The 27,358-nt window shown below is 39.3% G+C and overlaps 1 protein-coding gene across 1 annotated transcript; it reads left to right on the forward strand.

Moving 5' to 3' along the window:
* The first annotated feature begins 1,152 nt into the window (after window positions 1–1,152).
* On the forward strand, window positions 1,153–27,358 carry CT55 (cancer/testis antigen 55). The gene is made up of 5 exons (XM_023633688.2): window positions 1,153–1,461; window positions 3,886–4,070; window positions 16,901–17,045; window positions 26,067–26,179; window positions 26,955–27,358. The coding sequence occupies exons 1-5, from the start codon at window positions 1,371–1,373 to the stop codon at window positions 27,144–27,146; spliced, it is 726 nt and encodes a 241-aa protein (XP_023489456.2). The 5' UTR covers window positions 1,153–1,370; the 3' UTR covers window positions 27,147–27,358.

Consider the following 27,358-nt stretch of genomic DNA (forward strand, 5'->3'; position numbering starts at 1 on the left):
ATGCTGGTGGGCTTTGGGAAGTAGATACTCTGCCTCTACAAGTTTTTCACAGTTTTGAGGGCACATTGGAGACATCTGAGTCTTGTTCCAGACATTCTCATGTAAATGGCCTCCACTATGACCTAGAAATGGGAATTCTTAAAGCTACACAAATGGTTTAGAAACAGATTTTTGGTAAGTGGTACATTGAAGACAACCCAAATCCTCATTTAATTTTTTTTTTTTTCTGATGAAGATTCTCCCTGAGGTAATATATGCCGCCAATCTTCCTCTTTTTGCTTGAGGAAGATTCGCCCTGAGCTAAGTGTTGCCAATCTTCCTCTATTTTGTATGTGGGTCACCTCCACAGCACCGCCGTGGACCAGTGATGTAGGTCCGTGCCTGGGAACCGAACCTGGGCTGCCAAAGGGGAGCATGTGGAACTTAACCACTAGGCCACAGGCTGGCCCCCTCATTTAATATTCTTAATGTGACCATGTCTGCATGGTTCCCAAGAGAAAATAGTAGTGATATAATCCAAACTCCCCGCATGGCGCTACATCACCTGACCCTCCTCACCTAGCCATCCTCATCTCCAGATCACACTTAAATGTGTCTCTCAGGACCATAATGAGTGCTTTGCTATAAAGCCGCAGTTGGCCCCAGCTTCCAAGCAGAGCGGGTCACAGCCTATGTTTTGAGGCCTAAGTAGATGTGAAAGTTTGGCTTTTTCACAACATTATTATATCACTTAACATTGAACAGAAAGCCATTGCTTAGAGCTGACCAGTGAACTCTCTGTGGAGTGGATGTAGGGGTGAGGAGGTAGGGCTGTTGTGGGCAGGGTGAGTAGAGGGCGCCAAGAAGCAAAGGAAGAGAAAAGAACTAAGGTAGTGAGGAGTCGGGGCTCGACACCTGGGAGCCAGAACCTGGAGCCTGCCTCCATCCTCGGAGTGAGCTGCTGTAGCACCTTCCAAGACAGGCATCAGGCCCTCTCTGCAGAAGCCGGCAGACAAGACCCTCTACCCTGAGACATGCAAAAAGGGGTCGGACTGGAAGAGCTTTCCGGTGGGCCACCATATTTCCACCCTCACCAGTGGTGGGAGGAGCTACGAAGTCCCGCCCACCAGCCCCCTGCATCTCAGTGGCCTCCACCAAGCGCACTACGCCCCCATTGGCTGGATGGTGGGCGCTGGAAAACTAAAGTACCTCAAGTGGCAGCTGCAGTCAAGGCTTGTGTGAGCCCCTCTGGCTAGAGGTTGGGCGGTACGAGGAGCTGGCACGACCTCTGAGCAACTGCCGTGACCAGAGTGAAGCTGCGGGGCAGAGACTTAGAAGCAAACCTCGCGCCCATTGTCACACGGGGCCCAAGCTGCCCTGTCGACGGGACCATGTTCCGGTTTATTTCCAGGGCTCTTGCCTTCTGGAGGAGAATGCACTCGTCGGAGTCACAGAGAGCTCAGTATCTGAGGCTCTTGGAAGGTACTGAACTCACCCCCTCCCTCTCCAGGGACCTGCACTTAGGCGTGCGCCCGACTCCTAGTTCTGGGCCTCAAGGGCTCAGGAGGGCGCTGCATGCCTGAGGCGGCGCCACCTTGTGGGTAGGGCGTCCCTGGTCCCTGAGCACACCCCGCACTCTCCTGTCTGAAGCGGCGATGGTGTAGACAGAGAAGGCCCCTGGGGAGATGTGCCCCATCCTTGCATTTCCCCAGATACTTTTGGAACTTACATTGTGCATATGTTATGCAAATATGCAACAGATTCCTCCTCATATTTCCAGTAGAGTGCATCTCCGTGATTTGAGGGTACATTTGATTTTGTTTCCCAAATGGGCATAGGTTTTGAAGCCAAGTGGACAGTCATATAGCTCGTCGGTAAGAGTGCAGAGATGTGTTTAACTTGCTCACCTGTGTATCCTAAAAACCTGCCCCAGAATTGGCACTGAGTGGATGACTGGGGACACTTTGAAGGCGTCGTTTTGTGGGTGGGGATCCGTTAAAGCTGAGGTTTGCTGGGGTGATGGCATCCCTGCTCTGAATCGCATCAGTTCCAATGTGTGTCGAGTCCTTGTCTGCGCCAAGCACTGGGCCCGAGGCCTCAAGGGCATTCGTGTCATTTAATCCTCAAAACACTCCCAGGAGAGCAGCCAGAGTCTTGTCAAGTCCGTTTCACAGCCGAGTCAGGGAGTCACAAGCAGGAAGGAGAGGACACGGGGCCAGTCTCCCCCAGACCCTGAGGCCCAGCAGCCGTTTCCTGCCCTGGGCAATCCCCGCCCCAGAGGCCCTTCCTCCTGCAGGAGTCACTGCCCAGTGTGCTCAGGATGGGCCTCTGGAAGAGACGCCTCTTTGGTGAGCATTATTCTCTCAGCAGAAACCCGGCATTCCTGCTGCCAGACTCTCCCTAAATAAATCAAGATAAAGCACAGATGCTGACAGACACAGTGCAAAGCTATGGCAGCTTGGTGCTGAGATACTGAGTATAGTTCCCCAGGGAGGAGTTTGGCGGCGCCCCTCTTGCTGCCCGGGATGTGCGCTGGCTCTATAATGGCTCACTGCAAAACAAACGCAAAACACTATTTTCCATTTTTGCCTTTTTTCATAAAAGGTAAAATCCTCTTCGGTTTGCCTTCAGTTAGCGAAAGCAGGTACTCCTGCAGGTCTTTCGTAAAAGCAATGTGGCGTAAAGCGAACTTTCAGATAAGACGGGGGTGCAGGGGCAGGGGACGGGGGCAGGTACCTGTACAGTATTTTCATGTGCCTAAGTGACAGTTGTCACCGTTGTTCCTTCCACTTTTTTGCATTTTATGATTTCACCTGACAAATTTGATCTATTTTTTCCAAATTTTCAGGATTTTCTTGGCGTCTGATTCCATAATCTATTATAATCAAGATTTTCCCCAGCCATCCTGTCAATTCCCCCAAGTCTTTGGGGAAGTACCTAAGGCATTGTGGTTCATAGTGTGGGCTCTGCAGGCTGACTCTCTAGGTTCAGATCCCAAGTTATGGCTTACTAGCTGAGTTTGTTCAGAAAAAACTAAACCCAAGTGATTCAGATGCTTATTTGGGCTAGATTTAAATCTCCAGATTTCTTTGTATGCTTTGTCTGGTGAGATGTTTAAGAATCTCCAGATACTGCTGCTGATGCCATTGTTGATAATGGTGAAATTATATAACAACCATGCATGCTTAAAGACTGTCTAGATGCAGATACCATGACAACAACTAACATATAAGCGCTACCCTGTGGGAGACATTCACAATTCCAAGCAGTTGATGTGTATGTGTCAGTTAATATTTATAGCAACCCTTTTTTCCCCAGCTTTATTGAGATATAATTGACATATAGCATTGTGTAAGCTTAAGGTGTACAATGTGATGATTTGATATTTGTCTATATTGTGAAATGATTACACCATAAGGCTAGTTAATACTTCCATCACCTCACATAATTATCTTATTTTCTGTGGTGAGAACATTTAAGATCTACTCTCTTAGGCAGATATTGTTGTTGTCCTGGTGTTACAGATAAAGACAGGCTCAGAGAGGTTAAGAAATGTGCCCAGGGTTACAGAGATGGTAAGTGGAAGAGCTGTGGTTCCGAACCAGGCAGTCTGGCTCCAGACTTAGTGCTCTTAACAATGACACTGCACCGCCTTGGACATGGAGCCGCTCTGCTATCCAGAGAAATGGTGGAATCAGAATTTAAATCTGAACATTCTGCCTCTAGAATCCTGCACACTTACCCACTATGCTCTACTGTCAGTGTCACCTGTGTCTCACGTCCAGCCCAGTTTATTTCTAGATTTAGATCATTGTCTACCATATCTTTTTCTGGTAGGACTTATTTGTAATGTGTATTTGCTTTTGAGATTAATTAATGAAAAACTTTTGTTTACTCATCTTTTAGATGACACCAGGTTTAAAACTGTGCAGGGAGTTGTGACAAAGTTATGTGATGATTATGGCTTGATTGATGAGTTGATCTACTTCAGCAGTGATGTTGTAACTGGCAGTGTGCCTCTGAAGGTTGGACAAAAAGTTACTGCAGTTGTGGAAGAAGATGAAACATCTCATGGATTGAAAGCGATCAAAGTAAGATTAGTATGAGTTTGGGGACTGTCTTTATTCCTGGGGAGTTTTCAACCTTGCTACTATTTATTCAGCCTATCTGAAGTACCCTGGTATAGTGGAGCCAGAGTGGAATTTGAAGTCCCATTTACCGTATTGTGTGGGAATTTGTTCTTATCTTTGTAGTGGTTTCTGTTTGTAAAAGTATAAATTGTACATCTACTCTTCAGCATTTACAAATGTGCTTACCAATGATAATTATTAGAGTCTATACTATCCTGAAACTTACTTTTTTCACCCAAGTAAAGGAATTTTTCATTTGTTGAAATGTAATTGCTAGGTGAACAGACATATCTTTTAATCTCTTTTTAAAAACAGCTTTAGTGAGGTACAATTTATATACCATAAGATTCTCTGGTTTTAAGGGTGTAATTCAATAACAGTTTTAGTAAATTTACAGAGTCATGCAACCATTACCTCAGTGCAGATATTTACCATTTTAATAGGTGTAGTCAGATTATGCTTCAGCTTTATTGTACTAATTGACAGTTTGCAGCAGGATGTGAAGCTGCCTGTTTGCCAGTATTGACAAGAATGAAAATATTATCAATCTTCGAAATCTTTGCCAATCTGAAAAGTGAAAAGCAGTCTCATAATTTTGTTTTGCATTTCTTTAAGTGTTGGTGAGAGTAGAGAAACTTTCCTTTTCTTAGAGCTATTTATGTATTAGGAACATCAGAGCTATTTATTAGAGCTTTGTTAGGAAATTTTTCATGTAAACGTTTTGTAAAATACTTCCACCAAGACTGTCTTTTAACTTTTGTGGAGTTTAATTTTTATATACTATAAATGTGTCCATCTTGTCCACGTGGCTTTTCTGTTCCAAAAATATCCTTACGAAGGCTTATTCCACTTCATAATTTACACAAATATTCACTTACGTTTTCTTCTGAAAGTTATTTATTTATTTACATCCAGATATTCAGTCTGATTGGAGTTAATTTGGGTATAGTGATTAAGAGAAGGATCCAGATTTTATTTTGTTATTGGCTACCCTGTTGTCCCTGTACCTTTAATGGAATAATCCACTTTTTCCCTACTGAGTTAAAGTGCCACTTCTATCATGCGCTGCATTCTTATAGACGTTTGCATCTGTGGGGACATCCTATTGTGTTTATTTGATTGTATTATGCACTGCATTCTTATAGACGTTTGCATCTGTGGGGACATCCTATTGTGTTTATTTGATTGTATTATCTTGCCCTGGAGGTATGATCAAACGGTTTGAATTACTGAAGCATTATAACATATTTCAATGTTTGGGAGCCTGGTTTCCCTGTCAAAACTTTTGCTTAAGTTTTTGGAATTTTCCTGACCATTCTTGTATGTTAGTTTTTCTGTATCAGTTCAGAAACATTGTGTTTAGTTACCCTACTCCTAACCACAACAACCACAACAACACCTGTGGGAGTTTTAAATTGGGATGACTGAGTTTATAGATTTAATTGAGGGAGCGCTGACATAACAATAATAGTCTTTTCCTCCAAAAAGCATGTCTCTCCTTTTATATGCTTCTGAATTGTTTTATACTTTTCTTCAAATGGGTTCTATATATTTCCTGCCAATTTTGTTTCTCAAATTTTTAATATTTTTGTTCCATTATCAATATACATTTCAATTTAAATCATTTATGTAACGTTTAAGAATAAAATTTTAACTTAAGAATAATTTAAATCACTATTAGTATATTTATGTATTATATGTTCAAACCAATTTTGTCTACTATTATATAGTATTGATTTTTGTTATACAATTTGGTAGATGGCAAACTTACTGAACTCTTCTTTGTGTCTTTCTTCAATGGTTGAGATGTACTTTATCATTATTATTGCTATTATATAGCAACTGTCAGCTGAATGCTTAATATAAACTTTCTCTACATTTGAAAAGTTTTATATATATGTAAAAATCATACATAAATAATTCAAACCCTAGAAGGATATAAAATGAAAAGTAAAAATCACCCTTCACATCCTCCTGGGCAACTTTTATTCCTCAGACATGGTGCTTTTTGTGGTTTTCACTTTTAGAAATAGAAGCCCTCTTGTCATGGGCACCTGGATAACACGCATAATATTCTTACACCTTTTCTTGATTTAGCAAGATTAGCCAATATTTGCTGACTTTGCATCATGAAAGATGTGGAATTTGGCTAAATTGCATTGTCCATTTTTCTGTTCCTTTTATCAGTATTAATTTATACAAACACACGTGTGCACATTCTTTTTAGTTTTTTTGTAGATTACGATTGTTAACTTCAAAATCAACAAAGAGTTTTTTGACATGTATAATGCAAAATAGTATGGTTCAGGATCTTAAAAGGGGATCTTAACATCTAGAAAGTACAGTATTTATGCTTATTCAACACTGATTGGCCTTTTCAAACAGAATCTCATTAGTTTTTAAGACCTCTGTGAATTTTAGGGCACACCAATAATTTAATAATGGAAATTTAGAGTATACATTAATTGTGGTTGCTCTCTTGGTTTCAGAAATGTTAAAATGTGAAAAAAGGATCCTCTTGAAATACAAGAAAGACTAGTTATAGCCTTATCTGGTTTCCATTTTATTGGAATGCATGATACTAACAGATGTTTTGAAATATCTTAGGTATGTTAAAGAAGTGTCCTCTGTATTACATTTGTAGATCTTTTTGAAAATTAAGGATGATGAATTTTCCAAATGTTTTTCAGTACCCTGAAGATCTTCATCTAGTTTTTCTTTCCTTTGAGCTATTGATATGGAGGAAAATATGAATCATTGTCCTAATATTGAGCCATTCTTATTTTATGTGAATGATCCTCATTTGGTTATGATGTATAATTCTTATAATGTCCTGCTAGATTTGCTTGCTTATTCTATTTAGATGTTTGGATTTCCATATTGATCTAAAGCTGTCTCTTTTATACTATGGTTATCAGTTTTTGCAGTCACTGTTATATTAGATTTATAAAAGGAATTGTGAACTTTCCTTCATTTTTTATATTTCTGCACAATTTAATATCAAAATTTTATATTCCATGAAGATTACAAGGAAGTCATCTGTCAAGCCACCTTAGGACTGGCAGTCCACGGGGTATAGGGTTGGGTAGCTTTTCATTTCCTTCCAAAGCTGGTCTGTCTTTGTTGTTTGTTTTAACAAACAACATAAATCTACCCATGTCTTCACTTATCCCTTCCTCCTCCTTCTGTCCTGCTAAAACAGAAAAGGTGTCTTTCCTTCTGAGCCAACTCTCCATACCTGTATTTTGGATCCCATTCTCTTTGCTTTCGTGGAACCCTTTCTCGCATATTGAGTATCTCTTCACTTCCTGTCTTTTTACGTTCTCCCTCTTTTAAAGACCAGTATCCATCAGCATTTAAACACGCTCAAATCTTAGCTCACAAAATACAAGTCCTGGCCCCTCAGATTGCTTTTTCTTTTAGCTTTCTCTCTTCCCTTTGCAGGCAAGGCAACTCGACAGAATTATCTGTCTCTGTTGCCATCTCTTCCTGTCATGTGTCAATCCACTTAAATCTGACTTCCTCTTCCACCTACCCGCCATGAACCCAAAACTATCCTTGCTCAGGTATACAGAAATCACTTAGCAGAAAATGTGGGAGAGATGGGCGGAGCAAAATGGCAGGGTGAGCTGACCCGGGATTCTCTCCCCTCCAAAATACAGCAAAAGATTGGAAGAACTGAATTTCAGAGAATAAACATAATGCCAGCTCATTAGAGACCTACAATACCAAGAAGGCGGAGATCATAAACCTAGCTTTACCCCTTCGGAGGCGCTGGAACGGTAGGAGAGAACATCGCTCCCTCCCCTAGAGTCTGCGATCGCTGCCTCGGGGGTCGGGAAGGAGTGAGGGAGGGGCCGCGTGACCAGGGGGTCATCCAGGACTCCTGCCGCTGATTCAGTGGAGACCCGCTGATGGGGGAAAGCTTCCGTCCGTGGGGACCCTATAAATCAAGGGCCTTGGGAGACCAGAGAACAGAACTGATCTGAACCCAGACCGGCGCGTGTGAGTAACAGCCCCTCCCCCCCAGCAAAGCCAGGGGGCGCAGCCATCTTGCTCCAAGGCGGAGAGCTAACACGCCACTCTCGACCCCCACCTAGTGGCGACAGGCTGTAACTGCAACTGAATTCTACCACCATGAGAAGAAACCGCTCCTCTACCATCCAGCAATTTATAAAAGCCCCAGACCAGAAGGAAAACAATAAAAACACAGAATTAAGTCCTGAGGACTTGGAATTAGGTAAACTAAGTGATAATGAATTCAGAGCAGCTATAATCAAAAAACTCAATGAGGTAGAGAGAAAGATAGAGAAACAAACTGAGTTCTGGAGTTACTTCACAAAAGACATTGAAATCATAAAGAAGAATCAAACAGAATTACTTGAGATGAAAAACACAATGGACCAGATAAAACAGAATACGGATTCCCTGAATGCCCGTGTAGACAACCTAGAGGAGCAAATCAGCATAATCGAGGACAGACAGGCTGAATGGCGCCAGACAGAGGAAGAAAGAGAACTAAGAATTAAAAAAAAATGAGGAAAATCTCCGAGAGATAATGGATTCAATGAGGAGTAAGAACATAAGGATCATAGGAATTCCCAAGAATATGGAAAAGGAAAATGGAGCAGAAAGTGTGCTTAACGAAATTATTGAAGAGAACTTCCCAAATCTAGGGATCAACGGAGAAATGTGTGTAGAGGAGGGTTTTAGATCTCCTAGATTTGTCAATGTAAAAAGACCCACCACAAGGCACATAATAGTAAAGTTGGCAAATAGGAATGATAAGGAAAGAATACTCAGGGAAGTAAGAAAAAAAAAGAGAATAACCTATAAAGGAGCCCCTATCAGACTGTCAGCGGATTTCTCTACAGAAACCCTACAAGCTAGGAGAGAATGGAGTGATATATTCAAAGCTTTAAAGGATAAAAACCTTCAGCCAAGAATACTCTATCCAGCAAGAATTTCCTTCAGATATGAGGGAGAAATTAAATCTTTTCCAGACAAACAAAAGTTAAGGGAATTTGTAACTAAAAGCCCTCCATTACAAAAAATCCTCAAGAAGGCTCTCATACTTGAAAAAAGAAAAAAGGGAGAAAGGGGACACAATCCACAGACTAGGGAGACCAATGGATAGAACCAGAACAGGATAGCAAATATTCAACTATAGCATTAGGGTAAAAATAAGGAAACTACCAAAACAAGGACGATCTTAGCACTCTAACTACAAACTAATAAGATGAGTTGGAATAAAAAATGAAAATAGCTATTTAGGAGGGGAAGAGCAAAGGGTCTAAATCAGTATTGGTCAAGTAAGTAAGAGACCACCAGAGAATAGACTATATTATACAGGAGATTCTAAATACAAACTTCAAGGTAGACACTAAAATAAAGTACAGAACAGAGTCACAAATCATAGATAAGGAAAAATCTAAGAAACCCAGCATAAGAAATTGCAGTATTAAATGGATAGTCTAAAGCACACAGGAAAAGAAACACGGGAAAACAAGATAATGAGCGACAGATTGACAGCATTAAGTCCACATGCATCAGTAATCACTCTCAATGTGAATGGGTTGAACTCTCCAATAAAAAGACACAGAGTGGCAAAATGGATTAAAGAACAAGATCCAACAATTTGTCACCTCCAGGAAACACACCTCAGCCCCAAGGACAAACAGAGACTCAGGGTGAAGGGGTGGAGGACAATACTTCAAGCAAATAGCAAGGAAAAAAAGGCAGGTGTTGCAATTCTCATATCAGACCAAGTGGATTTCAAAATAAGACAGGTAAAGAGAGACACAGAGGGACAATATATAATGATCAAAGGGATACTTCATCAAGAAGAAATAATGCTTATAAATATCTATGCACCCAACACAGGAGCACCAAGATTCATAAAGCAACTATTAACAGACCTAAAGGAAGATGTTAAAAACAGCACAATAATAGTAGGGGACCTCAACACCCCACTCACATCAATGGACAGATCATCCAGACAGAAAATCAACAAGGAAATAGTGGAGCTGAATGAAAAACTAAAACAATTGGACTTAATAGACATATATAGATCACTCCACCCTGAAGGAGCTGAATACACATTCTTCTCATGTGCACATGGAACATTCTCTAGGATAGACCATATGTTGGGAAACAAGGCAAGCCTCTACAAATTTAAAAAAATTGAAATAATAACAAGCATCTTCTCAGATCATAGTGCTATAAGGCTAGAAATTAATTACAAGAAAAAAGCTGAGAAAGGCACAAAGATGTGGAGACTAAACAACACACTCCTGAACAAGCAATGGATCATTGAAGAAATTAAAGAAGAAATAAAAAAATACCTGGAAACAAATGAAAATGATAGCATGCCATACCAACTCATATGGGATACAGCAAAAGCTGTATTAAGAGGAAAATTCATTGCAATACAGGCACATCTTAACAAACAAGAAAAATCCCAAATAAGCAACCTTAAAGCACACCTAACTGAACTAGAGAAAAAAGAACAAATGAAGCCCAAAGTCAGCAGAAGGAGAGAAATAATAAAAATCAGAGCAGAAATAAATACTATTGAAACGAAAAAAGGCAGTAGAAAGGATCAATGAGACAAAGAGCTGGTTTTTTGAGAAGATAAATAAAATTGACAAACCACTAGCCAGACTTACAAAGAAAAAAAGGGAGAAAGCTCAAATAAACAAAATCAGAAATGAGCGAGGAGAAATAACAACAGACTCTGCAGAAATACAACAGATTATAAGAGAATACTACAAAAAACTATATGCCAACAGAATGGATAACCTAGAGGAAATGGATAAATTCTTGGACTCCTACAATCTCCCAAAGCTCACTCAAGAAGAGGCAGACAATTTGAACAGACCAATCACAAGGAAAGAGATTGAAACAGCAATGAAAAACATCCCAAAGAATAAAACCCCAGGACCAGATGGCTTTCCTAGGGAATTCTACCAAACTTTCAGAGAGGATTTAATACCTATCCTTTTCAAGCTATTCCAAAAAATTAGGGAAGATGGAACACTTCCTAACACATTCTATGAGGCCAACATCACGCTGATAGCAAAACCTGACAAGAACTACAGGCCAATATCACTGATGAACATAGATGTAAAAATTCTAAACAAAATTTTGGCAACCAGAATTCAGCAATTCATCAAAAGAATCATACATCAGGATCAGGTGGGATTCATACCAGGGACACAGGGATGGTTCAACATCCGCAAATCAATCAACGTGATACACCACATCAACAAACTGAGGAATAAAAACCACATGATCATCTCAATAGATGCAGAGAAGGCATTTGACAAGATCCAACAGCCATTTATGATAAAAACTCTGAACAAAATGGGCATAGAAGGAAACTACCTCAACATAATAAAGGCCATATACGACAAACCCATAGCCAACATCATACTCAATGGGCAAAAACTGAACCCCATCCCCCTGAAAACAGGAACGAGACAAGGATGCCCTCTGTCACCACTCTTATTTAACATAGTACTGGAGGTCCTGGCCAGAGCAATCAGGCAAGAAAAAGGAATAAAAGGAATCCAAATAGGGAGGGAAGAAGTGAAACTCTCACTGTTTGCAGACGACATGATCTTATATAGAGAAAACCCCAAAGAATCCATTGGAAAACTGTTAGAAGTAATCAACAACTACAGCAAAGTTGCAGGGTATAAAATCAATTTGCATAAATCAGTAGCATTTCTATACTCCAGTAACGAACCAACAGAAAAAGAACTCAAGAATACAATACCATTCACAATCGCAACAAAAAGAATAAAATACCTTGGGGTAAATTTAACTAAGGAAGTGAAGGACCTATATAATGAAAATTACAAGGCCTTTCTGAGAGAATTGGATGACGACATAAGGAGATGGAAAGACATTCCATGTACATGGATTGGAAGAATAAACATAGTTAAAATGTCCATTCTACCTAAAGCAATCTACAGATTCAACACCATCCCAATCCAAATCTCAATGACATTCTTTACAGAATTAGAACAAAGAATCCTAAAATTCATATGGGGCAACAAAAGACCCTGAATTGCTAAAGCAATCCTGAGAAAAAAGAACAAAACGGGAGGCATCACAATCCCTGACTTCAAAACATACTACAAAGCTACAGTAATCAAAACAGCATGGTACTGGTACAAAAACAGGTGCACAGATCAATGGAACAGAATTGAAAGCCCAGAAATAAAACCACACATCTATGGACAGCTTATCTTTGACAAAGGAGCTGAGGGCATACAATGGAGAAAAGAAAGTCTTTTCAAGAAATGGTGCTGGGAAAACTGGAAAGCCACATGTAAAAGAATGAAAATTGACCATTCTTTTTCACCATTCACCAAAATAAACTCAAAATGGATTAAAGACCTAAAGGTGAGACCTGAAACCATAAGGCTTCTGGAAGAAAACGTAGGCAGTACACTCTTTGACATCAGTATTAAAAGGATCTTTTCGGACACCATGCCTTCTCAGAGAAGGGAAACAATAGAAAGAATAAACAAATGGGACTTCATCAGATTAAAGAGCTTCTTCAAGGCAAATGAAAACAGGATTGAAACAAAAAAACAACCCACTAACTGGGAAAAAATATTTGCAAGTCATATATCTGACAAAGGCTTAATATCCTTACTATATAAAGAACTCTCGCAACTCAACCACAAAACATCAAACAACCCAATCAAAAAATGGGCTGGAGACATGAACAGACATTTCTCCAAAGAAGATATACTGATGGCCAATAGGCACATGAAAAGATGCTCATCATCGCTGATCATCAGGGAAATGCAAATCAAAACTACACTAAGATATCACCTTACACCCGTTAGAATGACAAAAATATCTAAAACTAATAGCAACAAATGTTGGAGAGGTTGCGGAGAAAAAGGAGCCCTCATACACTGCTGGTGGGAATGCAAACTGGTGCAGCCACTATGGAAAACAGTATGGAGATTCCTCAAAAAACTAAAAATAGAACTACCATACGATCCAGCCATCCCACTACTGGGTATTTATCCAAAGAGCCTGAAGTCAGCAATCCCAAAAGTCCTATGCACCCCAATGTTTATTGCAGCACTGTTTACAATAGCCAAGACGTGGAAGCAACCTAAGTGCCCATCAACAGATGAATGGATAAAGAAGTTGTGGTATATATATACAATGGAATAGTACTCAGCTGCAAAACAGAACAAAATCATTCCATTTGCAATAACATGGATAGACCTTGAGAGAATTATGTTAAGTGAAATAAGCCAGTGAGAGAAAGATAATCTGTGTATGAGTCACTCATATGAGGAATTTAAAACTATGGACCAAGAACAGTTTAGTGGATACCAGGGGAAAGGTGGGGTGGGGGGTGGGCACAAAGGGTGAAGTGGTGCACCTACAACATGACTGACAAACATTAATGTACAATTGAAATTTCGCAAGATTGTAACCTATCAATAACTCAATAAAAAAATAATAATAAAAAAAGAAAAGAAAATGTGAAAGTTGAGCTCAAGGTGGTGCCTATTTTTATCCCACTGCCGCTCCCTCCCCAAAAGAGTGCTCCATCTACTGCTCCTCAGTCCACTTGGATGACTTGCTCTCTTATGTCTGAGTGTGTCAATTCAAGCCTCTTGTTCACTAATGATGTGATTTTTAAAAAATTTGATTTAGATTTTAGGCAGTCCAAAAGGGGATGTGTGTTTGAGAAACAGAAAGATGGTCCAAGATGCTGGAGCCTGGTGAGGGACAGTGAGAGTAGTAGATGATGAGAGCGAAGAGGAAGAGATCCCGTAGGATCTTCTAGATTGGGGTAAGCAGTTTGGACTTTACCTGAAGTGTAGCAGAAATCCATTAGAAGATTAAAACAGAGAAAAGACAGATTTCATGCTTCATTAAAAATAAACATTGGCTGCTGTGTGGAGAATGGATGGTAGTGAGTGAATAGGGAAGCAGAGGGGTGAGGTCGAAAGCTTTTGCAATGTTGTAGGTGTAAAATGCTAGTGGCACGGACTGGAGTGGTAGGAACAGAGTAGTGGGAAGTGATCGGACCACAGATATATTTTGAAAGTATTGATAGGATTTGCTAATGGATTGAATGGGGGTGTGAAAGAAAGTGAAGGAGTTAAAGGTTACACCAGGGGTTTTGTGTTAAGCCTATATGAGCTGAATTGTCATTTCCTGAGATGGAGAAGATGGAGGGAGTACAGTTTTTTTGTGTGTGGGAAGTTTCTGACATGTTAAATTTGTATGTGCTAAGCTTGAGATACCTATGGGACATCCATGTCTGTAATTTAGCCTTCTAAGTCAGGGATAGGAAACAGGAGAAAGATCTAACAAAGGAGGCTGAACTGGACCCTCTCCAGGAGAGGGTGGTCACACAAAAGCCAGGCAAAATATTTCAAGAAGTAGGGAGTGATCAACTGGATCAAATGCTAAGAGGTTTAGTGATGAGAGCACAGAAAATTGACCATCGAATTTGGCAACCTGCAGGTTGCTGGTGAACTTAAGAGCAGTTTCAGAAGCATATTGGGGATAAAAGCCTGACTGAAGAGGAATGAGGAGGGAATGGGAGATGAAGAAGTGAGTACAGATGATTCTTTAAATACCTTTTGCTTGGAGGAGGAGCAAAGAAATGAGACTGAAGGGGAAATAAAGCCAAAGGAGGTTTATTTATCTCTTTTTTTTTTTGAGATAGGAGAGTCTAGAGTATGTTTGTATGTTGATTCATTAGAAAAAGAAAAATTGTTGATGTAGGAGGAAGAGAAACAATAACTGTAGGAGCAAAGTCCTCATGGAGGCAAGAGGGAATGGTACCATGTGCAAAGTGGAGGAGTCAGCCTTAGGTAAGGGCTTGGACATCCCTCCAGTGTTATAGGAGGGAAGGCAGAGAAAGCCAGGACAGGTGCCAGGAGGTTGATACAGGAGCTCCTATCCAATGGCCTTTATTTTCTCAGAGAAAATATCTGTATTTACTAATTTTACATCAACGAACATAAAATATTTGTGTAGTTAAAAAAAATAAAATAGTGATGTTACAGTTTTGAGGTGTAGATAGTTTTAGATTGTGGGCAGGCATATTTTACCAGGTATGACAGAGTTAGTGTGGAGTCAGGGAACAGAGAAGTCAGGGAATCTCGTGGATCATCTACTGGGATATTGACAGAAGTGTTGGTGGGTAAACAGTTGGAAGCCTGGTGCTTCATTCCTCAACGAAAGTGAATGAGGGGGAAATAACCATGAGATTGGCATTGGCAGCTGGAAAGACATGGATAGAGAATTGGGAATAGACCGTGAATTAGGCTATTCAAAAAATAAGTGTGAAAACAAATTTATACCTCCATGGATCAAATTTCCATTAGTAATTTTTGAAAAAGAAATTCCACTCCTAGGAGTTCATTCTACAGAAAAAATCAGGCAAGTAGGCAGTGTGTTTGGATATAAGCCAAATGTTCAACTATGGAATTGAGTCAACAAATTATGGCACTTCAGTGGGATGCCATATTATCTTTTAAAGTAATGTTTCAACAATCTGTTGCCATATTTGTGATCATTTGGTGATACATTATAATCATATAATGTTAAATTTTCCCTTAAAATAGTGCATAGATATATATGCATAGTAAAAGCATGTGGAGCAGGGTAAGTACCAGAATGTGGTCAGTGGTTCTCTTTAGATAGGTAGTAGATTTATAGATTATGTGTAATTGTTTTTTGCTTTTTTCTTTTCTGTGTCTTTTATATTTTTTGTATAATGAAACATGTTCTATTTGTATAATTAGAAAAGCAAAATATAAAATAAAGGCTATTACACTTCCAATAATAAAAGTTTTGAATGCCTCCCTATTGTACATAAATTAAGCCCTAATTTGACTTGTCTTTTTTAAAGCCTCCCCCTGCCCAGTTATTCTCCCAATTTTGTCTCATGCTCTGTCCCCACAGGTGCCCTGATCTGGAATCTTATGTTTTTCTTTCTTGTTCCTCTAGCTTGACATGTGTTTTCTCTCCTCCTTGCTGTCACCCTACCCCTGTCCTCAACCCTACCCCCATTTGCCAGGTAAAAATCATTCTCTTCTTGCACAGACCAGGTCAAATCCCACTTTCTCCAAGAAATTTTCCTATATTCTCTCACTTTGAAATTCTTTCCCTACTGGGAATTTCCAGAAGCCAATTTTTGCACTTGTTTTCACAGTTTGTCACAACTTACTTTGAATTAGTTACTTTTGTCTTTTATTCCCCTTTGATTGTGAATTCCTGGAAGGCAGAAACAGTATACGTCTTATCTTTGAATCTAACACTATCAGTGCATTAAACCTGGCTGGTGCACAAATAATGTTTTTAGGCATGCTTTCAAAATATGTATGACAGTACAATACAGAGAGTGAACCCTCATTTAAACTATGGACTTTAGTTAAATATAATGTATCAATATTGGCTCATCAATTGAACAAATGTACCATTTGGACAAATTTATCAATTGAACAAATGCAAGATACTAGTAGTAGGGGAAACTGAGGGTGGAGAGGACTATATGGGAAGTTTCTGTTCAATTTTCCTAAACCACTCTAACAAATAAAGTAAAAAAGATATGAAGCTCGGGTATTATGTTATCCTCATCTCATCTCTGTGATATGTTTGTCAGGTGAAATGTACTCACCACTGTTTATTATAGTTGTTTAAACCATTTCTTGAACAACAGTGATTTAAGCATATGTTTCTGATTTTTAAACTTTTGTTGTGTTTGGAGTAACTGTTTCTTTATCTCACAGGTGGATGCTTTCTATGATGATTGCCATGGTGATGGGCTGTCAGACTCCTATTCTAGAGTTTCATTTGCCTGTATTACCTCTCCAATGGAAAGTGCTGACTACCTTAATCATACAACTTACTTTTCTCTAGACGTTGTTTGTAAAGGTACAATTTGCATTTTTTAAAAGTTAAAATTAGTTTTTATCTATGTTTTAGTTTTATAGATTGGATTTGGAGATGATTACAGGGATCATTTCCAGGGTCAAATTTGGAACGTGCTTATTTAAAGAGGATTTTAGTATTAGAAGTACTTCTCCAGAGTCTTTGGCTCCAGTCGGAGGCTCTTTCATACTTAAGGCGGATCTTTGGAGTTTAAAATAATACATAGCAAGGGATGGATATATAATGTTTTTGAAAACTCATGCCATCATTTATTGCATTTTCATTTATTGGTGTAGTTATTAGTATTTGTGTAATTTTTCCATTCATATAGGCGTTGAATCTAACTGAAAAATATTACAAGTATACAGGGATACTATTTTTTTTAAATACTTCCAAGCTTTAAAATAAGGTTTAGAAATAGCCTTGTACCTTTCACAAGCTGGTTGACAAACTGGCCCCCATACACCGAGGGCAAGGAGAGACTGAAGAAAGAGGCAGAACCCTCCAGACTGATAGGTCGCAAGTTTGATAAGCAAGGAAACTTACATACGAGGCTTGTTTGGGCAGCCGCAAGATGAGTAGATCTTCACACCTGCCCACCAGAATCTTAAAAGTTTATATAGAGGCCTTAACTGGGTTCAGTCACATATACAGTCCAGATGGTCTCAGCAATACCTTACTCTCTCAAGGCTGCGTCACTGAAACAGCTCCGGCTATGGGAACAGTGGGCAGAACGTACATTCCAAGGATAGGAGACGGGGTGAGGACCCTTCAATTGTCCAGGTCTAGCTTGTGGGTCAGCCAGCGGTCGTGTCCTCTTGATGACCTCCTCAAACACTTTCTGTGTGTGTGTGTGTGTGTGTGTGTGTGTGTGTGTGTGTGTGTGTATCTATTGTTGAATTCTATTTGTAATTATCGGGTGTAACATTTTGTTGTTTTATGCCTAAAGCAATAATTTGTTAATTTGTTTATGCTATTTGAGTTTAATTCAGCTCAAGATAGAGTGCTAAATATTGGCAAGACCAAGATAAATAAGACTTTCTTAAACCCTGCCGCCCACAAAGAGCTCATAGTCTAATTGAGAGAGACAAACATGTGAATACACTAAAAGAACGTGATGAATGCAACATTACTGAGCAGAGGAGAGAGAATGATTGACTGTTATGGGGAGAACTGAGGAAGGCTACCTGGTGAGGTGCTCTGTGAATTGGACTCCATACTCCTGCAACCTTTTGCCAGGCTGGATTTTGAAAGATGAATAGACGTAAAACTTTTGTACCTGTTTAAGCCTAATCAGTTGCCATTTAGCTTGGGAAAAAAGGGGACGATAGTTCAGCCACACCAGGCAGCTTTCCATTTGACTTTTCGTGGATGTAAAGGCCAGGACCTGACCTTAGTTGTTAATTCTGGAAGTCTCCAAAGATGATTGTCTGGTGGCAGCTACTATTTTAAGACCTGTTTAGTCAGAAATACCCAATTTTAGGAGAAAAGGCCCCTGTGATTGCTTAGCTCCAAAGGCAATTTCTTGGTCCCTATAACCACACCAACAGGAATTGTAGCCCTTGCTATGAGAATTCTTTTCAAGATAAAAACACTTGAACATGTTTGTATCGCCAAAGGGATTGATTGAAGGTGCAGAAGAGATCAGGAAGGACTGATGGAAGAAGGTCCCTGGGAGTAAAGAGAGGGTGGGACCCAAAGCATAGGTGGAGGGATTTACTGCTACAAAATAAATTGAGTGAATCAGAGTAATAGACCTCTCTAGGATGAAAGAGAAAGTAGGTGAAAAAGATCTGAGCACCTAATCAGTCATACTTAGAATTGGCAGAATCCCTACTATTAATCTTATTATGAAACCCAATGAAAATGGCACACAAAATATTCCAATTTATAACATAATGGGAATCTGAAAGAAGGAAAAATTGTGTTAAACTTTTTGACCTACATAATGGGGAGTCAGTACATGTTCTTTTCTTGTTGATGATCATTCAACAGGTATTTGAGTGCCTTACTCTGTTCCAGGTATTATTTTCATATTTGCATTCTAATGAGGTAGACCTCAGACAATCAGCAAGTAAGCCAAAAAAAAAAAAAAAAAACCCAAGAAACCAGAGAGAGTTATAGATTGTTTTCTTCTCTCCAGGATTTGAACAAGATACTGTGATAGTAAAACTTCGAGTAGGGTGGGTTGGGGTTTACTGTAGATAGCAGATTAGGGAAGGCCTCTCTGAAGAGGTGACACTTGAACTGAGACCTGATGGATAAGAAGGAGCCAGCTGGGGAAAATATTCCAAACCAGGGAAGACTCATTGTAAAAGTCCTGAAGTGGAAACATTTCGGCGTGTCCTAGGAACTGAAGGGAGGACAGGAGAGCTGGAATGTGTTGAGTATGTGGTATGACTTGAATGAGGAATGGTATGAAATGAGATTGTAAATGCCAGTAGGATCCAGGTGGTGTAGAATCTGGTACTGTGTTAGGTACACAATTTATACTATCAGATTTAATCCTATCAGGAACCTTCTGAGGCAACCTTGGTGTGGTCAGTTCTAATAGGATGGTGTAGATGAAAAAACAATTGTTTAAGTAGGTTGAGGAATGAATGAGAGGTGAATATACGTAGACCGAGTGTGGTGAGTGTGTGAGAGGGAGGAATTGAGTGTGTGTGTTCTTCTCTGCACACCATGAATGTTTTTATATGTCAGTGGGAGGTGGTCTAATTGGTGCTTTAGGGCCCAAGATCCCATTTGCTTTTATCTGTCTCATAGGATGGTAGTGATCAGCCCTGTTTTGCAGACAGGATTTGACCGTTTAGGCCCATGAATGTTGCTCATGGAAATGGTTAACATCAGTAATGGGTCTCAGGTTATTTTTTTTTTATGTGCGTAGACAATAAATGTGAATAACCATTTTGGTGAAGAATACTAAAATGGAAGTGAGTATTCAGCCTCAGGGTGGGGGGTGAGGTGGTCTACCAAGAGCACAAGTTGCTATTTCTTTCCCCCTTATTTTTCGAACTGTGCACTAATACCGTCCCCTAATGTCCTACATGTCCTCATGTAACCGGTGAAACTTGAATTAGAGGCCTGGGGTCACAAGTAAGGTTATTTCTTCATTTTTCAGAATATAGCAGCTTGAGTACCCACTTAAAAGATTAAAAAGAAGTTCCATGTAGCCTTCTTCTATTTTTTGGACTTTCCCTTACGCCTTGAACTGCCCAATAGTCCAGTGTCTTGCTCAGTCCAGAGATAACTTCCCTGTTTCAATATGCCTCTGTAGTGACCAAAGAAGTCACTAAAGGACCCTGTTCTTTACCTGATGACATTTTTATGATTGGATTTAGCCAATGGGAAGCACAAGAGGAGACTGGAGTAAGCACAGAGATGTTGGACTATTTATTCCCCTAGCTACCTCATTGCTAGGCTGCACATTGGCAATGATTTTATCCTTCTATCAAAGGTCATAACTTCTGTAGGGCAACCCTGTCTTACAGCTATAGCTGTCAGGGGTGACCATATCTTCTATTGTCCAAGCTGAGTCATTTTTGAGACTAAAATGGTGTGACAATTGATTAAAATTAAATTGGCTATTTTTAAAAAAGATTTTATTTTTCCTTTTTCTCCCCAAAGCCCCCCAGTACATAGTTGTATATTTTAGTTGTGGGTCCTTCTAGTTGTGGCCTGTGGGACGCTGCCTCAGCTTGGCCTGACGAGCGGTGCCATGTCCACGCCCAGGATCCGAACCAGCAAAACCCTGGGCCGCCGAAGCAGAGTGCACGAACTTAACCACTCGACCAAGGGGCCGGCCCCCTAAATTGGCTTTTGAAGTATTTATATATGACTAAGAGATTGGTTTTATGTTTCAATCTTTAAAATAGTATTATTCATAAATTTTTCAAATGTAAAATTATTTCTAAAAAAAGAATATCTGTGTACATTAATGGAAACTTTGTTTCATCAAATTGCAATCTAGTGGCAAATTTGTAAGTTTTCTTAATTTCCTTCCATTCTATTATAGAATATAAATGTCTGCAATACAAAATAAGAGCTATATTCAAACATTCTTACCACACACTGAAATATTCCCAAGTACAATCATGTGATTTCAAATTTGTACACCACGTGAGCTCCGATGGTTCAACTTGTTCCCTTCCTCAATTTTTTAGGGAAAAATTTCAATGTCTCTCTCTTTGCAAACTTCATATCAATAATGTAATTCGCCAAAAGTTTCAAAACGTGAATTTTGGTACTATGTTTGTTGAATGTTTTGATTAAAGATTTCCAACTGATTTTTAAAAGACTGTAACCAAAATTGAAAAGACTCATTTCCAAAAAAAATTCCTACTGGGATAAAACACTTGGGCTGATTCATACAGTCCTTCAAAGGCTCAAGCATGCCTGAAATCCGATTGATGAGTGCAGCAAAAAGAGAAAACAAGTGAGAAAAAAAGAGAAAGATAACCATGCTGAGTCATTATCCTTTTGTATTCAGTATTAACTTTGTCCCAGAAGCTTTATAGTTCAGTTATTTTGAATATATAAATACACAACATACACACACACATAGACACACACACACTTAACTTCTAAATTTTGGTTACTATGACTTCGGTTTCAGCTGGTTGAATATCATACTATGTATGAACTATGAGTGGTTATGAATTACACTTGCACCACAACCAATTACATTTCTGTTACATCAGTTTTTTTTAATTTCTAGGAATCTTATGTTTACTATGATGCTTTGTTCCAAATTTGTATTTGTATTAGCACTGCAAAAACAAATAATTTTATCCCCTGTGTAGGACTTTTAAACTGAATTTATAATAGCATTTATGCTAATATTAGATCTTTCACGTTTGCCAGAGAGAACGTTCATAACTTTGTCAGTGCTTTTCAGCCAAAGGCCAAGTTAGGTTTATTACTTGTTTCAGAAAGGGACAGCAGACACCATGGTGGAACCATGGCATCTCTCAGTAAGAGAGTATAGAAAGAACCTATTAAAGGATTTGAGATTTAGTTGGGTGACTTGGGGAGGGTCTAAGGAAGCAAGGGTTAGTCCTGGATTGGATGCTGTCAGAAAGCAGGGGTGATTCTATGATTGGGTATTTTGTGGATGGCACAGTGGCCTTGTTTTTTTCTGTGCTTGGATAAAATTATGAACTGGCCTTATTTAGTTTCATTTTGTTGTGGTCTCAGGGTGACTTTATCTGAGGTTGTATATTATGAGATTGTTTATGTCTAACAGGAAAACAAAATGGCCTGGCTGTGAGTGTCAAACCAGCTAGTTATAATATCGAGGTCTAGCTGTGAGCAGTTTTAGATATCAGGGGCTAGTGTTTTTCTTTCTCACTTTGATTCCGTGATTTGGATGGAAGGAATCAAACCATTATGGGAATTCCGTCAACTCTTTTCTTCTTTAAAGCATCTGGCATCATTTATCTGTTTGTGAAGTTCTTTTCGGAATGGAGCTAGCATAGTAACAGCTGTTATTTCACTTTTCCAATGTACCTGAGAAATATTGGAATAAAACATTGTTGAAATTATGTTAGAACAGTTATTTGATAAAAGAAAAGTCATGCATCATAGAATTATATGTATATGTACTGTTTGTAGCTTCCCCTGTTTACTTGGGATCTTTGGGCATTGTTTCTTAAAATATCTAGTAATTTATAAAGTAAATGCTTTAGTAGATTTGGGTCTTCTATTTTCCTTGTGGTTACTCATATCACTATGGCCCCCATGGTGGAGAGTAAATATTTGACAGACTAAGTGTTGTTTTAGTCTACTCGGGCTGCCCATAATGAAATAGCATAGACTGGGTGTCTTAAACAACAGAAATTTATTTTCTCACAGTTCTGAATGCTAGGTGTCCAAGATTGAGGTTTCAGCCAACTTGGTTTCGTTTTTTTCCCCCCTTTTTCTCCCCAAAGCACCCCCGGTACATAATAGTTGTATATTTTAGTTGTGGATCCTTCTAGTTGTGGCATGTAGGACATCACCTCAGTATGGCTTGACAAGTGGTGCCATGTCCGCGCCCAGGATCCGAACTGGCGAAAATGCAAACATTTACATAGCATCTCCTGAATACTTCAACGTGGATAATCAGCAACTCAGGTTCAATATTTGTTTATAGTTGTTTTCTGAGTTTCTTTGGTTTTAACAAATGGGTGTACCTAAACGTTACCCTCATCAATCCCTGTCCCCATCCCCCAGGCAACCACTTTTCTGGGTTTTTTTTCCCCCACCATAGATTTAATTTGCCTTTCTAGAATTTTATATAATGGAGTCAGACATACATACTCTTTTTTTACTCAGAAGAATATTTTTATATTCATCTCTGTTGTTGCATGTGTCTGTAGTTCATTCCGTTATATTGAATATATCACAGTTTCTCCATTTTCCCATTGAAGTTCATGTTGGCTGTTATCAGCTTTTGGCTATTACGAATAAAACTGCTAAAAAATATTTTCGTACAAGTCTTTTTGTCAACCTATGATTTTCCTTGTCAAAGCTAAGTGCATGGGACTAGGACTGAAACTACTTAGTCACAGTTTAAGGGGAAAAAATCTAGGGAGCCATGGGTTGAAATTTTAGAGTGTTCAGGGAAGGTTTTAAAGAAAAAGTAAAGTTTCAGTAAAGACATGAATGGGGAGAGTAAGAAGGTGAGCCATACAGGGATTTAGAGGTCATTGTAAGGATTTGGCTTTGGGCGGGGGGAGGTTAAGCAATAATGTGATATGAAGTGAATAATATTTTTTTTAAGATTGGCACCTGAGCTAACATCTGTTGCCAATATTTTTTTTTCCTTCTTCTCCTCAAAGCCCCCCAGTACATAGTTGTATATTGTAGTTGTATGTCCTTCTAGTTGTGGCATGTGGGACGCCACCTCAGCATGGCCTGATGAGCGGTGCCATGTCCACGCCCAGGATCTGAACCAGTGAAACCCTGGGCTGCAGAAGTAGAGTGCTCAAACTTAACCACTCGGCCACAGGGCCAGCCCCTTGAGTTATGTTTTACGATGTTCACTCTGCTGTCATGTTGAGAACAGGCTATATGGGACAAGAATGGAATTGGGAAGACAAGTTAAAAATCTGTTGTAATAGTCCTGGTGAGCAATGATGGAGACTTGGCTAAGGCTAGTAGAAGTGGAGGATATAAGGATTGATTTGTTTCTAGAATATTTTGAAGGTAGAAGGGAAAGTATTGGCTGATGGATTGGACATTTGATGTGAAGGAAGCGGGAGTCAAGGATTACCCCTAAGTTTTTGTTTGAGCAATGGTAAGGGTAGAGTTTCCATTTTTGAAATGTGGAAAGACCAAGGAGCAAAATTGAGTGCATGAGAAGAATAGTAAGAGCTCAGCTTTAGACATAATAATTTGAATAAGCGCTTGGATATGTGAGTCCGAAGTTGATTAGAGCTGCAGTCATATACATTTTGGAGTTATCAGCCTATGGATTATTAAATAAAGCCATACAAAAGAAATGTGTATAGAAAAGAGAGAGAGGAGCAAGGAAAGAACTATGAAGGAACTAGGAAATGCTGAGTCATTGGATACAGAAATGTTTAACTTTAGTAGGTATTACCAGCTTTCTGAAGTGGTTGTACCAGTTTTCACTTCCAGTAGGAGTATTTGAGAATTCCATTTGCTTCAAATCCTCCTTGGTACCTTTGTATCCTGTGACTTGCTTTTAACTTATTGTGAAAATGTGTAAATATTTGTTTGTGACTGTAAAATAAAGACGTATAGAGTTCATCATCTATCCAAACACCTGAGAAAATTGTTTCTTCCTGTAACAATATGTCCCGCTGCTGCTGCTACCACTAATAGTGTTACTGGACCAAACGTGGGCCCCTTTTGGCGAGTTAAATCAAATTGCACCAGAAGTAGTCGTCTGACAAAGCAAAAGTTTTATTTGCAGCATACAGCAAAGAAAATGGAGACCATAGGGAATAATTTCACAAAGCTATTACTCCCTGAGCACAGGGAGGTGGGTACCTTTATTTGGGATAGGAAATGAATATTCAAAGGGGAAGTTTCATCATCATATGTAGAGGTGGGCATAAGCTTGCACATGCGTAGTTTGAAATCATGCTTTGACATATATCACTTGACCTAAAAACGGCTTCTTTGCCCCTCCCAGAGGAGGAGAATTTACGATGTTAATGGAGGACAGATTACTTTAGCACAACTTTCTACCTATCTGTGCAGGTGTCCATCTTGCGGTTGTGGTCTGGGCCGGTTCAGTGTTCCTTGGTCCAGGGTGGTTGATGCTTAGAGCTTCTTCCTGGAGCATAGCTGAAACCGCATAAGCTCAAGACTCCAAATTCATTAGTGAAAGGAACATCTGCACCTTTCCAGAAGACAAGAGAATTAGGTCAAACACAAAAAGGTTGGAGTTTAGGTAAGACAAGAGAAGTGGCTTAGAGTCCATGGCTGGTGACAATAGCAATTAATATTTATTTGGTGCTGATTATGTGCCAGACACTATTCTATGAGTTCTATATTTATTGATTAATTGTCCCTCCAACTCTATGTGGTAAGTACTGCTATTATGCTTCTCATTTCATAGATGAAGAAATCAAGGCACAGAGACCTAGATTGCAAACTGAGCAAGTGAAAGTATAAAGATTTGAACACAGGCAGCCAGATTCATACTTGTGCTCTTACTTACCTATTTTCCTGCCTCTCCAAAAGGAATTGTGAATGTGACCAATGGTTTAATAAATCCCATGCTACTCTCAAAAAGATTCTCTTGTGATGTACAGTTGATGCTTTTCCCTAACTGACTTTGTTAGATCAGTAGAGAGAATCTAAAGGATTATAGAGAGAGAGACTAAAGGATTATAAACTCCTTTTCTGACAGGAAGACTTACAGATTACCTGTTTTAAAATGTTAATAATGTACCGTTGATGTAATAGAGACTATTTTAGGGTAGTACAATGTCAGAGTAACTTGTAAAATTTAATATTACCAAAAATAAGTGATATGTCCAACTCGATTTCTCTCCATGGCTGTTTCAGGTTTTGAGCCTTATCAGGGTGACCGAGTAGAAGTTGACTTTTCCATCCAGCCAGACACGCAGAGCAGAAAGGCCCTCTCAGTGAAGCCTCGACGACATAAGCATGTGCATGAGGTAGTTCATTTGCATGTTGCTCTTGTTGTTTGTTTCTGCTTATCCTTCCTATAGTGATAATTTTTGCTGCTCAGGATTCTATTGAGCGTGTTAGGAAACTTAAAAGAAATGCATTTTTTGCCAAATAGGAGTCTATTTTCTCTTTGAAAAAGCTGTGCTTCTAAAAGGAAATAATTAGAGAATGATATAGAGCACACATATAATTAAGATCTAAATTATGTAGTTTATGTAGAAATATTAAAATGTTCTGAGAGCAGTAAGAACAGAAAACAAATTGTGTTCACGCAATTGTTGGGAAGAATGAATGGAGTGGGTGGCAGGACTAGAACTTACAGTAAATGCTGGGTATGATTGGGTGGTGGAGACCGAAAGTGAGTGGGAAATTCAGTTTGCATAAAGATACAGCTGAAGCTTGGAATGTGACAGAGGAAGTAGGGAAAATGATGTTCTGTTTGCCACCACACTCCTTTCTCACTCAATCTCTTTCACTCTTTCAACTGTAACTATGGAGGTTGGTGGACATTGTGTGTTATCTTTAGAGCAGAGTTTCTAGTCCTTGACCTGGGCCTCGTCAGCAGAGATTCTGACTTAATTGGTGTGAGGTGCGTCTGGGCATAGGTAGTTTTACAAAGTGCTGCTGGTGTTTCAAATGTGCCAGACAGTTGGGAATGACTGATTTGGGGTGGCCTACAGCTTAGAGGCGGAGCGAGGAAGGGCGGACTTGTTACAGTGTATGATGCTTTTACATCAACATTTCCATTATTTGTAATTACAGGTCTGTATTACTAGCCTACATGGAAGAAATGGGGTAATAGATGAGTGCATCTTTTTCACCTTGGATTCTCTGAAACTCCCTGATGGATACATACCTCGAGTATCTGACATTGTTAATGCGGTTGTGGTGGAGAGCATTCAGTCCTGCTATAATTGGAGAGCAATTTCTATGACTCTAGTGAAAAGGTGGTAATAAGAAAACAATATTTTTACTCCCTATGCAGCTTTTCTTCTCTTGGCAATGAAGGGCCTGGTTTAAATGTGTTTTGAAAAAACTAGCTTAGTAAACCTCAACAATTAATTCAAATTCAACCTGTCAAATCCTGTGTGGGTTGGCTAAATAGAGTGTATCTTCTGGAGAGTGTTCAGCAATTTTATTATTGATTAAAGACATTTTCAGCTTAA

This window comes from Equus caballus, chromosome X (assembly GCF_041296265.1).
Source record: "Equus caballus isolate H_3958 breed thoroughbred chromosome X, TB-T2T, whole genome shotgun sequence".
NCBI lineage: Eukaryota > Metazoa > Chordata > Mammalia > Perissodactyla > Equidae > Equus > Equus caballus.

Coding starts and splice junctions, on each gene's coding strand:
- CT55 (XM_023633688.2), top strand. CDS start 1,371: ATGTTCCGGTTTATTTCCAGGGCTCTTGCCTTCTGGAGGAGAATGCAC. Junction 1,462..3,885: donor GTATCTGAGGCTCTTGGAAG/GTACTGAACTCA, acceptor CTCATCTTTTAG/ATGACACCAGGTTTAAAACT. Junction 26,180..26,954: donor GACATAAGCATGTGCATGAG/GTAGTTCATTTG, acceptor TTGTAATTACAG/GTCTGTATTACTAGCCTACA.